The sequence below is a fragment of the Anomalospiza imberbis genome, chromosome 2 (genome assembly GCF_031753505.1).
Source record: "Anomalospiza imberbis isolate Cuckoo-Finch-1a 21T00152 chromosome 2, ASM3175350v1, whole genome shotgun sequence".
Classification (NCBI taxonomy): Eukaryota; Metazoa; Chordata; class Aves; order Passeriformes; family Viduidae; genus Anomalospiza; species Anomalospiza imberbis.
This window is the reverse complement of record NC_089682.1, coordinates 4097729-4113514: the sequence shown is the minus strand read 5'-3', so window position 1 is coordinate 4113514 and position 15786 is coordinate 4097729. Positions and strand designations below refer to the sequence as shown.

The following is a 15786-nucleotide window of genomic DNA, read 5'->3' as shown; positions in this document are numbered from 1 at the left end:
GAAAAAAACAGTCCTGGGTCAGGGTCATCCCTTCTGCAATATTCTGTCTCTGCAAAAAAGGGGAGAGAGGGTTGGTTAGCAACACCCCCTAACGACCTCCTTTTGGGAAGATGGGGGTGGTTTCACTGAGGACATTGCTAATCATGCTAATAAAGAGAAATCAATGGAATATGTTGTTGAAAAGCTCATCTGAGCTCTCTGAAAGTGGAGGGGAAGAGGGCAGTGTTCAAAGGATGGGAATGAAGGAACTGGGGCCACAAATGACAACACACAAATCAGCTCTTTGTGAGCATGTTTAACAGTCTGCCCCAGCTGCACGTCTCTAAGGTGAAATCACCAGGAAAAATGAAAGTTATTCTTTAGTTTTATATGGGGTTTGAGTTTAAACCCAGAGGTTTAAACTTCCCTTCAAAGCCACCTGGGCCCTGCAGAGAGCAGGGAGCTGCTCTGCCTGCCGTGTCACTGGGCTGTGGACTCCTGGGGCTCACTGCAAAGCTCTAACGAAGGCAAAGCCAACCCTCTGTGCTCATTATCTGGTTACTTTCCCACTTACAGACGACAGATCCACGGTTCTGCTCACTGATGCTGACTTTGGAGAGACGTCCAAGCAGAAGTCCCTGACTGTCACCCACACGGTCCATTACCAGTCGGTGTCACAAGCCACAGGGCCACTGGTGGATGTCTCTGATGCCCGGCCAGGAACAAGTAAGCACATCAGCAAACAGGTTTTTTTTAGAGGGGAGAAAGCTGTAACGAAATAAATACTCTGCTCCTGCGTTTGCATCCTCATCCTTCTGTCTGAGAGTGGAGAGAAATCTGTTTAGGTCAGCAGAGGACATTGCTTAAACTATTGCACTCAGTGATTCTGTATGGGGAAAATTGCATATGCATCTGAAATGGAAGTGTAATTTGAAATAATTCATACCTGGCCTTCATTAAACCAAATGCATGCTAGATTTTAATTTCCAGAATTTATTGGGTAAATTACCTTAATGGCTTTTAGTGTGTAAAACACTTTTTTTTCCCTCTGTGATCAATCTTTATTGTATTTCAAAAGCAACTTTCCTCCTACCTCTCCATCAGGCAAAAAAAAAGCAATTCTCATTATTACTTTTTCTGAAAAAGTTGTATTTCTGGCTTTAGTTATTATGGTAAATTACTTTTCTCAGATATATTCATGCCAAGTTGTTCTTATAATGATTAAAATACTATCATAAATTAATATACTGATGCAATCCATTCTTCTCATTCATCTCATGAATATATTCCATATCTATGTAAATGGATAAAAAAAATACTAGGTTGAATGATTAGTTATGAGTTAGAAATTTTACCAAAATGTAGTTCGCTGCAGTGTGCAATTTCTGAAATCTCTTAGATTATTTCTGTCCCCTGATTGTTTCAGAATTCCCTTGCTGAGTTTGAACATAAATGAATATAAATGCATATGAACATAAATGCTGAATGCTCAGTTGCTAGAATGAAGATAATTCGAAAAATCCATTTCCACCACAATCTTTTAAATAAGAGGTGTTCTAGTCCTGGCCTTGGTGCCTTTCTAGCTCTTTCATCTTTTATTCAGGTCATTCCTCGAGGACTAGATTTTCTAATAAGGAAAGAGGCATCACCCCAAAACCTCACACCTGTGTCATACCACAGAATTTATAGCACTTTCCTTTCTAATGCCTCTCTGTGTGCAGTTCTGTGCTTGATTCCTCTGCAGCCAGGGAGAGAATTCCTTCAAATTAAGTGTGGATTTAACTCATGTGTAAGAATATGATCAGTGTCCAGCCCTGCTTGGAAATAAAAATCCAGCAGCACTTTTATTAAGCAGTACGGATCTGATTGCAGCAGTGCACAGGGCTGGATCAAAGACTTCCAGCTAATGTTCTCTGGATTTAAGACACTAATCCAGTTTTGCAGCAGGCTGGGTGATGGGATTTTGTCTAGAGCCACCACTTGTGCTGTGAAGAAGAGAGCAGAGCCCATCTGGGTGGCTCAGAGGTTATGGACCCTCCTATCTGAGCCCACTCACATTCACTGAGTGACAAATATTCCTTTACAGCATATTTGAAGTTCTTCTCTTGTCCTTATTTATTTTTTTATGGAAGAGTTGTTCTGTGAACCTTTGCCTTGCTGACCTCAGCTCTCTCCCGTTGTGTTTGATGGCAGAGCTGGCATAACCAGGGCACCAGCTGTGTTTCCATCCCACTGCCAGCTCTGGAGTTGCTGTGCCCCTCACAGAGGCACAGCACAGCTGGAGCTGAGCTCCTGCTCATCAGGACAAGGACTGAGTTCCTGTGGGCTGGCAGAGGCTCTCCCAGCTCATTCCCATTGCTGACAGGATCCTCCCAAGTCACAGGATCAGAGGTTGAGGTCCAGAGGGACATCAGGGCACTGGTCAGTCCAGCCCCTCCTTGAAAGCAGGGTCAGCAAGGGCTGGCTGCTCAGGAACATCCCCAGATGACTTCTGCATGTCCCCAAGGGTGGGAACTCCACCTCCTGTGTGGGCAGCCTGTGCCGGGGCTCAGTCTCCCTCACCTTAAAGTGTTTCCTGATATTCAGGACGAAGCTCCCAAGTTTCTCCTTGTGGCCATTGCCCCATGTTTTCTCACTGGGCACCACTGACAGAAACTTGGCTCTTGTCCTCTTGTCCCTCAGGTATTTCTGTACATTGATGGCATTCCCCCAAACCTTCTCTTGTCCAGAGCAGGCAGCCCCGGCACTGTGCCAGGAGCTGCTCCCACCAGCACTCTCTTTCTGTTCTCCACATTGTCTCTTGAATGAAGCTCACTCCTGGCCACACCACAGCCACGCGCCACATTCCCAAGTGTTGGTTTGTACCACACCGAGCACGGATTTGCATGTTGTCCATGTGAGGCAGCTCTGTGCTGCACTACCAGGAGGATCAATTATCAGTGGCACCGGGTTCCAATTTTTCCACTGCTGTAGGGGAAAAAAAAGGAGAAGGATCAGACCATTATTTGTAAATAAATGCCTTGTTTCTTTGAAGCGGCAGAATACAAATTCTCACTGGGAATGCTTAGGCAGAAGCAGTGTTCAGAGTCATTATCTGGGTATTGCTTTTTCTTTCAATTTCTTCTGCTAAAATCTCTTACCTCAAAGACTGACAACTTCATCATTAGAATGTCAAAGAACATTTTGAATAGATTTGAATTTTTCATTTCGAATACCCTTTCTATTGTTAGTGATATCCTTTCAGAAGCTTTGAAGAGAAATCCTTCAGTGCTGATGTAGTCACTCTCTGTTTGCCACATAATGATTTTTTCTCTTGCCCTTGCTTTGTAAGACTCACTTTTAGGGCAGAACTCTTTATTAATAAGTTCAAGGAGGTCAATTTTGGCACATAGTTTGCTTTTACAATCTCAGTCACTATATTATCTCTAAGTTAATTTCAAAAGTACAACATTGATGACCTTAAACCAGTAGCAGATGATTTTTTTAAAGTTTGAGAAATTTTATTAATTTACTAATTGTTCCAAAGCAGTCAAATCTTTATGAACCTGTTCCCCCTGAAACTCTGATGGCACTATTACAGCTTATGTTTTATGTCTAGGCCACTTGTTAAAACAGGAAATCTGCAGCTGATCAATACTGTAATTAAGTGACAGTATGTCCAGAAGAGGGAATTACAGCCCCACATTTCTGAGCACATCTATTTCAAAACTGACAGCAGGTACCTGGTGCAGGCTGTTTCTGTGGGCACATCTATGTTGATAATTTACCTTGAACTTCACTTGAGGTGTGGTGTGAAATCCCTGACCAGATCTACTTGCCTTGTGCTCTTTCAGTTCTCAGAGTGGTTTTGGTGCTGGAGAACTGCTTGTCTTGGAGTAAAGGGATAATGAATGTGTCAATGGAAGAATGATGGGGTCTTCAGCTCTTCAGTTCTGCCCTTGATAAAATGTAGTTTCATTAGAAAGAGAGTAGTTCTAGAAAAGCATCAGCAGTTTGGTAATGATCAGCATTAACACTGTTCATTTTTTTCCCCAAAAAGAATGTCTTGAGTTTGGGTTTTTAAACAAAGATGATTTCAGTGGCCATCCCCCTCTGGAAGGGGGAGGTGAAGGGCCAGGCACTGATCTCTCTGCTGACCAGGGACAGGACATGTGGAAATGTTTGGAGCTGTGTCAGGGAAGGATTGGGTTGGATTTTAGGTAAAGGTTCTTCACCCAGAGGTGGTTGGATGAATGGTCACGCCATTCATGGCCCCCATGCCAGAGCTCCAGGAGTGTTTGGACACTGTTCCAGGGATGCCCAGGGTGGGATTGCTGGGGGGTCTGGTCAGGGCCAGGGCTTGGACTGGATGATCCCTGTGCGTCCCTTCCAGCTCAGGACATTCTAGGACTCTGTGATTCTGACAGGGCTGGTTTCCTTCCCAACCCCTGTCTGCCATCCCTCACAGATCCCACCACGAGGAGGAGCGCCAAAACCGGACCCACCGCACGCAACCGCTACGCCAGCCAGTGGACCCTCAACAGACCCCACCCCACCATATCAGCCCACACCCTCACCACAGACTGGAGGCTCCCCACGCCCAGGCCAGCAGGATCAGTGGACAAGGAAAGTGACAGCTACAGCGTCAGCCCCTCGCAGGACACAGGTACGGACAGGGCTCCCTGCAGGGACTCCGGGATGGCAGCAGCTGCTGGCCTCCCTTAGCTGACAGGATCCCAGCAGCTGCTGCCATCCATCCCATTGCTGACAGGATCCCAGCAGCTCCTGATATCCCACTGCTGACAGGATCCCAACAGCTGCTGCCATCCATCCCATTGCTGACAGGATCCCAGCAGCTGCTGCCATCCATCCCATTGCTGACAGGATCCCAGCAGCTCCTGCCATCCATCCCACTGCTGACAGGATCCCAGCAGCTCCTGCCATCCATCCCATTGCTGACAGGATCCCAGCAGCTCCTGAAATCCCATTGCTGACAGGATCCCAGCAGCTCCTGATATCCCACTGCTGACAGGATCCCAGCAGCTCCTGACATCCCACTGCTGACAGGATCCCAGCAGCTCCTGACATCCCACTGCTGACAGGATCCCAGCAGCTGCTGCTATCCCATTTCTGACAGCATCCCAGCAGCTCCTGAAATTCCATTGCTGACAGGATCCCAGCAGCTCCTGATATCCCATTGCTGACAGGATCCCAGCTGCTCCTGAAATTCCATTGCTGACAGGATCCCAGCAGCTCCTGATATCCCACTGCTGACAGGATCCCAACAGCTGCTGCCATCCCATTGCTGACAGGATCCCTTTGCTGACAGGATCCCAGCAGCTGCTGCTATCCCATTTCTGACAGGATCCCAACAACTGCTGATATCCCATTGCTGACAGGATCCCAGCAGCTCCTGATATCCCATTGCTGACAGGATCCCAACAGCTGCTGATATCCCATTTCTGACAGGATCCCAACAACTGCTGATATCCCATTGCTGACAGGATCCCAGCAGCTCCTGATATCCCACTGCTGACAGGATCCCAGCAGCTCCTGATATCCCACTGCTGACAGGATCCCAGCAGCTGCTGCCATCCATCCCATTGCTGACATTATCCCAGCAGTTCCTGATATCCCATTGCTGACAGGATCCCAACAGCTGCTGCCATCCCATTGCTGACAGGATCCCTTTGCTGACAGGATCCCAGCAGCTCCTGAAATCCCATTGCTGACAGGATCCCAACAGCTGCTGATATCCCATTTCTGACAGGATCCCAACAGCTGCTGATATCCCATTGCTGACAGGATCCCAGCAGCTGCTGATATCCCATTGCTGACAGGATCCCAGCTGCTTCTTATATCCCATTGCTGACAGGATCCCAGCAGCTCCTGATATCCCATTGCTGACAGGATCCCAGCTGCTTCTTATATCCCATTTCTGACAGGATCCCAACAGCTGCTGATATCCCATTTCTGACAGCATCCCAGCAGCTGCTGATATCCCATTGCTGACAGGATCCCAGCAGCTTCTTATATCCCATTTCTGACAGGATCCCAACAGCTGCTGATATCCCATTTCTGACAGCATCCCAGCAGCTGCTGATATCCCATTGCTGACAGGATCCCAGCAGCTCCTGATATCCCATTGCTGACAGGATCCCAACAGCTGCTGCCATCCCATTGCTGACAGGATCCTCCCAAGTCACAGGATCAGAGGTTGAGGTCCAGAGGGACATCAGGGCACTGGTCAGTCCAGCCCCTCTGCTGAAAGCAGGGTCAGCAAGGGCTGGCTGCTCAGGAACATCCCCAGGTGACTTCTGCATGTCCCCAAGGGTGGGAACTCCACCTCCTGTGTGGGCAGCCTGTGCCACCTGTTCTGTTCCTGGGTGTGCCTTGTTTGGAGCTCAGGTGTCATTGTCGTTCCCTTGCCAGGGTGGTTTTTATGTAGGTTATTTATGAGGGGTGCCAAAAATGCTTGTAGAGATAATGACAACAAATATTGTGCCTCTGGTTCCTCATTCCACACACATCCTTTGAAACACATCCTTCCTTTGAAAGACAAGGTTGTAAATTTTCCTGTAGCTTCCTGAACCAAAAAGTAAAAGTAGGAGAATTGGACTAGGAATGGACAGTATTAGTCAGCAAGAATATCCTTGAGTCATATTTGGAATGATTTTAGGAGTTGAATAACCTTCAGGTTAGTATTTTATTTTCCTGTTCATGTAATATGTTCATTCTCAGTGGGAAGAGAAGAGGAAAAAAAAAAAAAAAGGAAAACTCTGTAATAAGAGTCCAAGTAAAAATCCATTCATAGCACTGAATTCTGCATCAGCTGGCCAGGATTTCCCTGAGAAACAGAATGGGGTTTATTCCTGTAGATGACAAGTGGGGAGACACTGAACACATAGTATACCTGCAGCCCTCATCTCTTCTTGATGCCTTCCCATCATAAACGCAACAGGGAAAAAAAAAAAAAAAAACGTTTTTCCCACTGTCCTATGCTGAAAAAGCAACCAAAAAAAGGCAAATAAATGAGTATATTATTGACTAGAAGAGCAATCATGAAGTAAATCTAATAAAGGTTAAAAAGGAAGGAAGGTAAAATATTTCTCAAGGGAAGTCTGACCAAAGCCAGGCTTACTCTGGCTTCCTCAGAAGGAATTGCCAACTGTCCTTCCCCAGAAGGAACTGCCAACTGTCTCTCCTGATTTTAGGAGAAAGGTGTTCATGATGTGTTAGAGCTACCAAGCAGTGGATGTGAGTGGCCTTTCACCATAAAAAGCAGTATGACTGGTTTGCTTTCTGTATGAGAACAAATGTCTGACTTCACTCATATTTAGTAATTTACAGCCTGGAGTTCTCAATGTTTCATAATTCACCCTCTTATAGCCCCATGTTTTCTCCATGGGGTAATGGCAGTCAATAGATTCCTCCAGCCAGCTGGCAACTTTCAGGCAGAATGATCATAAATTTTTAAGATTATTAAATATACAAATCTAAATATAAATAGAAAACCTCCTCTCAGAAACCCTTTCTGTAGACACTCCAGATTTCAGGTGCATTTGGGTGTGTTCCAGCCTGTTGTCACCAAAGGATATTTTCCAATGTGTGTGGCAAAGGGCAGAAATTAAATTTACTGTGTGGTTTAGTAGATAAACTACATCCAATTATGTAAACAGACTTTATAATCTATATTTTAACAAGCCTACTTTTCTACTCTGTGTCTACCTTTGGGCTCACGGTGATTTATGTGAGGGATAGCAAGCTTTAGATCAAGAAAGCTTCTCTTGTGCCAAAAAGCAGCTCTAGTACACCACTTGGTTTCTGGGAAAAGAGTAGAGCCCATTTAATTTAAGTGCTTCAGAAGTTTAAAACTTTCAAATAAACATATGTAGCCAAATTATGTGTTCAAGAATCAATTGAGCTAATGTGCACATTTGATCACTTCTCCAATCTGGAGTTCAGATTTCAGGAGCTGGTTGATGCAGTTGATATTTGGCAGAATTTAGCACTTATCAAAACAATTCCAGGCTTACAATTAGTAGCTTCTGAGTTTAGGAGAAATGCCTGGCAGCAGTTCATAGCTGTGACCGAGTTCTAATGTTCTAACTAGAGGCCATTAGAAATTTCCTGATCAATCTGTATTCATGAAGTTCATGAAGTTTCATAAAGTTCACCCTAGGCTTGGATAAACTTCCATCAAATCTAAAATAGTGTTCAGGCAGATTGGTTCTGGAATATTCTCCCTCTTGGCATGGGATATGGGAAGCTGCAGGTCCTGAGCTTCAATGGACCAAGATGTGACCTTTGCATGACCATGATATTCACACGCACTGCTCCATGGCACTGGTCAACTGCTGCCTCCTGGGAGTTTCCAGCTGACCAGAAATACGGGAAGACATCACTGAGGCCTGATTTACAAATCAAATGTGAAAAACGGAATGATGTTTCCTGTGGGTGGAAAAAAAAACCAGAAAAATCAAAAGAAACCCTGTTAAGTTCTGGTCAGCTCCAAATCTTAAGCAAGTTACAGCATCTTGCAGAAGTACTTGTCATTTTAAATAATGGATGGTCGTGCTTAAAAGTGGCATGAGTATCATTCTTTGTGCACAATGAAAACTGATGCAGGGGTGCAGGCACACAATAAAAAAAGATAAAGATTTGCAATAATGACACGCTTGCCTCTGGCTGCTGCAGGAGGTCCATTTTTATGAATTAGCTATTACACTGTGCCTGTTTATTGAACATCACCAACAAGCAATGTCTGAAATTGCACAGATCCTGTGATGGAACACGACATCTGCCCAAGGAACTTTTCAAAGTCCTCTGCTCTTCCAGCCCACTGGAGTAGAAACACTGTGGGTGCAACAGCCCAGCAATTCCGTCCCTGCAGAAATGAGCCCTGCATTTCCAGAGTGCTTTTTAATGTATCAGTAGCCATTTACATCTTCAATAACAGTGTTGTTTAAGAAATATTGATATTCTCAGAAACTCATCAGCAGAAAAGAACAGCTTGTAGGTCATAATAACCTGTGTGTCAAATATGCATTCCCCCATTAGCTTCAGCAGCACTGAAAAAAGGCAACTGAATGACTGCAGGCTGTAGTTGCCAAATATTGCTTTCTGAAGATCTTTGTTCCGAATTAAATGAGTTAGTGTTTTACCTGGTGTCTAGAGAGATAATATCTGAGAGCTACTGCCTTCCTATTTGACCTTTGTTCTCAGCACTTAAAAAAAAAAAAAAAAATATATATATATATACATATGATGGAAACAGGACAAAAAGACTTTCCTTTCTCACCTTTACATAGCCCCGGTGAAATATTTCTGAGATGCATTAAAAAGATAATGTAAAAGAGCTGTTTCTTATTTTGCAAAATCTGGTTTGTGGGTTCATAACCTTTTGAAGGCTTAGATTTAGAGAAATCATTTTTTGTTGAAAAAGTAATATTTTCCATGTAGTAAAGGTTGTTTTTTATAAAATAAGCATGAATTTAATGCTAAGGTACCTAATCCTGCTCACAGGATAAGACTTCACTTTAGATTATCTGTAATTGTTGAGTTTCTGACTAAACTAACACTTGTGCAGGCATTTGAAGCAGATTCATTTAAATCACCTTGATAATTTCAAGGGCTCTTTGCTTTGCTCTGAAATATCGTGCTCGTGGCTTTCCTCCTGAAAAAAAGGACTGTGCAGATGTTTTCTCTCTCCCATTGCTCCCATTCCTGGCGCTCAGATCGGGCGAGGAGCAGCATGGTCTCCACAGAAAGTGCCTCCTCCACGTACGAAGAGCTGGCCAGGGCCTACGAGCACGCCAAGATGGAAGAGCAGCTGAGGCACGCCAAGTTCACCATCACGGAGTGCTTCATATCAGACACGTCCTCGGAGCAGCTCACGGCAGGGACCAACGACTACACGGACAGCCTGACGTCCAGCACGCCGTCCGAGTCGGGCATCTGCAGGTTCACCGCGTCCCCGCCCAAGCCTCAGGACGGAGGGCGGGTGATGAACATGGCAGTTCCCAAGGCACATCGCCCAGGTGAGAACATTTGGGTCACTCCACTCCAGGGAGGGCTTCACACCACGCCCAGGCTGGGAAGCTGGAGAGGGTGGGTCACGATATCGCCTGTTAGATGTAACTGGGGATTGTCCTCTGTGGGTACCAGCCTGGTCAGGGAGAGAGAAACGGCAATCGTTTCTCATGGAGGCTTGTGAGAATTTTTAGGGAGTTGTAGGAATGTTAGTCTAAACAATCTGCAGGTGGTGTTTTTCCACCTTGCTTTTCTGTTCCTCTCAAGGACGGTGTGTGAGAAAGATGTCTTTATTAATTAATGAATCAAATAGAATGTATTGTATCAGTCTGTTTAAGCAAAATTTTCCCTTCCATAAAGGCCTTCTTTTCTTCCTTTTTACGATGCGTCCTCGTCTGTTCTTGTGTCATTCTTGGCGCAAGGGTGACAGTCTTGATGCCTTTTTGGGGCTACCTAATAACAGAGGACGGACTAAATTATGGAATAAAAAGCAGATATATTTATTGAAGGCATTCAGGCACATTTAGGGCAGACAAAACCTCCCCAGGGGCTACACCAAAACGGATGAAACGGGTTTTCACACTTTTATACGTTTGGTCCATGTGAATATTGGGGGTTAATCTTCCAATTACATCTTCAGGTAATTAAGTCATTTACCCCAAGTTTGCTCCCCCCAAACTCACTTTTGCTTCCATCTCTCAAGGCCTGAGACAGTGAAGTGTCCTTGATTCCCAGGCCTGGAGAGGAAATGTGTTGTCTGACCAAACTGGGAAAGCAGCAGCTAACACTTTATATGGAGTTTAGAGTTATACACTAAAGAATTGCAGGATTACAAATATATGAAAAACAGAAAAGCTAAAATCCTAATCCCAGCTAATGAAACACATGAGCATATTCTCCCACGTACAGAAAACGTGGGAATTTAGGAGCAGAAAGAGTCTGGCTGAGCCATCAAATCCACTCCTCACACTTGCAGCCATCAGGCCATTGACCCTTCTGGGATAAATAAGACCATATGTGGGTGCATCTGCCCATCTCCAGCTCAAACCAGCCTCTAATAAACCCTGTCTCACTGCACTGCTTCGTGCTTGGGAGCAAAAGTTGGCTCTCATTAACTGCTCATAAAGACAGATTGCAGGAGATGTGCTTGTCCCTTCTGCCTTGTGGCTTGTCAGACGTGTAACAGCCCTTTGGTGATGTCCTGGAGCTGTTCCAGTCTCTCTCTTTGACATCACCTAATATCAAACTCGGGATATCTAAATCAGCAGGGAACAAAAAAAAGGAGAAAATTGAGACTTCAGCTCCTTGCTGCCTGAAGGTATGTTGCAATGTATTTACAAGGGTTAAGCCATAGTGTGCACCAGGCAGCCTGCTTCTAAGTTTGTTACCAAAGCCTCAAGAATTCATCAAAGTTACTGAAACATAAATTGTACTGAATTGAAAAAGAAGTGACTAAGAAACCAAATACCAAGACCACAAAAACTAAATAACAAAAACCAAAAACACTAAGAAAACCAATACCAAGACCACAAAAACTAAATAACAAAAAACTATAAAACACCTGAACTATAACCAATCATATAGAACAAAAATACAAACAAAAAACAAATAAACAAAATAAAACCACCAATCAAAAAATGTATACTTAATAATTTATAAAACCTTTAAATATTTATATTACATAAACAATAAACAACATTTACTTAATCATGTTAATCAGTTATACAGAAATCCTAAATTTCCCACAAAGTACTTGAGGTACATCCAAGTCTTGGGCTCAATCACATTTCCAGACCACAAACGTGGTGTTTCTACTATTACTTTAGTTCCCAACAGCACAAACAGGTTATTTGTGGTACTCTGAGATCAAGCAGGTTATAAAATTTGAGAAGATTTGTCAGTCTTTGTTACAGGATACAGGATGTGACACAGCAGAGTAGGATTCAAATGGGGAAAATCCATAATTATATTTGTTTGCTTTCTGAAAACACGATTTATTTTATTTTATTTTGTATTATTTCATTTTATTTTATTTTAGTATATAATTTTGCCAGTGTGAGTGCTGCTACTCAGATCCACAGAAAGCAATCAGTAGTACTCATCTATGTGGAAAAGAGTAATGAATAATCTCTGGAGGGTCTTTTGTTCAATATTCACCATAACAAGCAGTGGTTGTGAGGACAGAGGAATGGAAAGGAGACAGTGGGATCAGGAAGGGTCATTCAAAAGCAGGAGCACTGAACAGAAAGCATCAAGGACTTGGCTGGAGAAAGCTAAAAGAAAAATGTGGGAAGAAAAAGCCCAAGCAAAAGGTAGACAGTTATAATACTCAAGGCAGGAAATTAGTGTGTCACACAGATAGATAAGAGGGAAAATAAGTAAGAAATAAAGTACTGGGAGAAATTGCTGATTTCTGTGTAGTCACAGGGTAGAACCTCAAACCCAGGAGCTGCAGAAATAGATAAAAATAGAAATATTTTTCATTTCTAACTCCAAAGAAGTAAGATAAATATTTGTCCCTGCTCTGCTAAAGGGAAGCATCTGCATTCACAGCTAAGTCAAAACTGAACTCTTTCCTTCCAAGCAGTCAACAGATATTTTTTATCATTTCTTTAACAAATATCTTGCCCTCTTTCCTTTCATGTTCCAAATACATTACTTTTGCATATTTAGTATTTGGAAATATTCTAATATATTCCATATAAAGCTGATTTTCTTGAGGGCAGATAGAACCAAAATTTGGTCCCTGTGCTTGAGTAAAAAATCTTCCAGGGTTGGAACAACCCTAGAGCCCCTCCAGTGATTTACAGACTTGTAATCATGTTTAGCTCTGTTATTTTCAATGGCTTTATTTTTCCCCTTACTTTTCTTGCTTAGCTTTAGCTTTCTTTTGCAGCAAGGAAATTTAATATATTATAAAATTAATAATTAGCTTCATTACCTTGAAAGAATAATTGAGTGCTCCAGTGGGGCAATTTGAATGTTGGCCCATAAATATTGAATAATGCATTATTAAAGGTCACTTTATGAAGGGTTTTAAACAAAACATATGGATAGAAAGAACTTTCACCAGTAGCAGACAGGCCAATATTTTCATTTTCAAGTCAGTGAGGAAACACTTACTGGGCATCTTTCTTCTTTTACCCACCACTTCAGAAATTTGCCAGAGGTAATTTGTAATTCAAATAGAATTAATCAAAGTCATACTCCATTTAAGGACGTGGCAAAGAAATAAAAAAAACTTCAGGTATTTGGTTTCAGTAGATGAGAGCATTTGAGATAAATCACTGTGCTATTTCAGCACACCTTTATTCTTCCTTGAAGTAAATCTTTTCTTTCAAGAGAACTTTCACCTGTTTTCATGGTGCTTTGCTTTTATTCTCAGCCAATTCAATCTTCCAGGGAAAATGTCACTTTCAATCACTTCTGCCTCTTCTACCTAATTTCTGTCCTCCCTTTTCAGACTGCTGCCTGTTGCATCTTATGGGTGCAGTAAAGTTTTGAGAGTTTGCAATAAGTACTATTTGTCTTTCAAAATAATTCCCAACAATTATAAGTCTAAAGAAAGACAATGAGAAAAACTTATTTTGATAAATGGGGCATTTGGAAATGAATCCACCCAATGGAAAAAGCTGAAAATTAACTCTCAGAAGGTAATGATGGAGTTTGCTGGTGAAGTCCTGGGGATGAAGATGAGGCTGAGAAGCTTCTTGGTTCCTGCATCCTCCTTTTTGTCCTTCTTGAAGACAGGAGTGGCATTTGCTTTTCTCCAGTCTTCAGGCACTTCTCCCAGTCACCATGATCAACCAAAGACTATGGGCAGAGGCCTCAATGGCATCTGCCAGTTCCCTCAGCACTTGTTAGGCACATTCCATCAAAGCCCATAGAATTACATATATCCGGTTTGCTTAAGCATTCCCTGACCTGATCCTTGTCCACCAGGGGTGAGTCTCTTCCTCCAGACTGTTCCATTGATCTCTTGGACCTGGAATTCCTGAAGGCTGCTCTGGCCAGTGAAGACTGAGGCAAATAAGGCATTCAGGGTCTCAGACTTTCCCAAGTCCTGTGTCACCAGGTTCCACTCAGCAGTGCAACCACATTTGCCCTGGCCTTCCTGTTGTTACCATAAACTTACAGCAGCCTTTCCCTTTCCCTTTCCCTTTCCCTTTCCCTTTCCCTTTCCCTTTCCCTTTCCCTTTCCCTTTCCATTTTCCTTTCCCTTTCCCTTTCCATTTTCCTTTCCTTTCCCTTTCCTCCCCTTCCCCCTTCCCCTTTCTCCCTTCCCCTTTCCTTCCCTTCCCTTTTCCCTTTTCCAATTTCCCTTTTCCTTTTTCTTCCCTTTTCCCCCCTTTTTTTCCCTTTTTCCTTTTTCCTTTCCTGTTGTCTTTCACATCCCTGGACAGGTTCAACTTCAGCTGGTCTTGGGCTTTCCTAACCACATTTCTGAATGTTTGGACAATGTCTCTGTATTCCCACCGGGTTATTCTTGCCTGCTTCCACCCTCTTGAGTACCCCCTCTCTGTGTCTGAGTTTTGCCAGGAGCTTTTTGTTCATCCATAGACTCCTCCTAGAATTTTTGCCTGAGATTCTGCTCACTGAGCTTGGAGAAGGTGATCCTTGAATATCAACGGGCTCTCCTATACAGGAGGACACTTTAGCTGATGGTACAAACAGCTGTAGATGTTTTCTTTATCGTTGTCCTCACACCAGGCCAAAAGTTTCAAGTATATGGAAAACATTTTTTAAGCAGCCTTCAATTAAAAGAAAAATACTTCAGGAGTTTCTCTGAGTTTTCAAAAGTCCTAGCTACAGGAAATGGAACATGGAAATAAGATTTTTTTTTAATTAATTCCTACACTTGATGTTTTGAAAGCATGTCCTACACATCCTTGTGTTCTGATCTTCACAACACCCCAAGCAGATTTTTGGAAAAAATTAGATGAGAGCAGATTGCCCAGAGCAGCTGTGGCTGCCCCTGGATCCCTGGCAGTGCCCAAGGCCAGGTTGGACACTGGGGCTTGGAGCAGCCTGGGACAGTGGAAGGTGTCCCTGCCATGGTAGGGGTGGCACTGGATGGGCTTTGAGGTCCTTTCCAACCCAAACCATTCCATGATTTGTGATTATTTGTAGTTCATGCTTCCTCACTAACAACACCACCATTATTTTCCCTTTTAGAGTATCACATTACACACTGCCAAGCAAACTGGAATTGCTGCTTAAGAACAGCCTCTGCACAGCTTCCAAAAAGTGCAGGGATGGATGCAGACCTGCACATGAGGTTTTGTGGACTGCACAGAGCTGTCAGACCTCATCTGCCCAGACCTTGAATGTGACCCCCTACTGTAGATGGTGACATTTTTCAGGAAGCCATCAGAATAGTCATGTGTCCCAGGAGTCACCTTAAAAGAGAAAATTGAAGCAGTAAAATCAGTACAGCAGGATTTTATAGCTGTGGGATAAATCCCATCCTTTACAAAAGTGGATCTTCTCAGCTCCTGTGCAGTGTTAAAATCCTTCAAGCTGTAAAAATGGTGGCAACACGTTGTTTTCATTGCATCTTTCTCAGCATCAAAACTCCCAGAAGTCTGGGATTTGGATTATTGTTCTCCTCCCCACAGCTGTCACTAACTACCAGTTTGGTTAGTAAGATCAGGCCCTCAAGGAATCATTTAAGCAAAGCAAAACTGAAGCAATTTTTCATATAAATATTCATAAATTTCAACAATTGTAACCCCAAGTTTACCTGTGAGGTTGACAAATGAGTCAGTCCCTCATCCTCCAAAAAAGGGACAGAAA

General features: G+C 43.3%; 1 protein-coding gene across 2 annotated transcripts in view; it reads left to right on the top strand.

Moving 5' to 3' along the window:
* DSCAM (DS cell adhesion molecule) overlaps positions 1–15786 on the top strand; it is a 443286-nt gene that overhangs the window by 413630 nt on the left and 13870 nt on the right. For both annotated transcript variants that reach the window (XM_068179584.1, XM_068179590.1), the window contains exons 30-32: positions 556–705; positions 4427–4624; positions 9696–9998. In XM_068179584.1, the coding sequence (XP_068035685.1) occupies positions 556–705; positions 4427–4624; positions 9696–9998 (651 nt within the window). The remainder of the gene's footprint in view (positions 1–555; positions 706–4426; positions 4625–9695; positions 9999–15786) is intronic.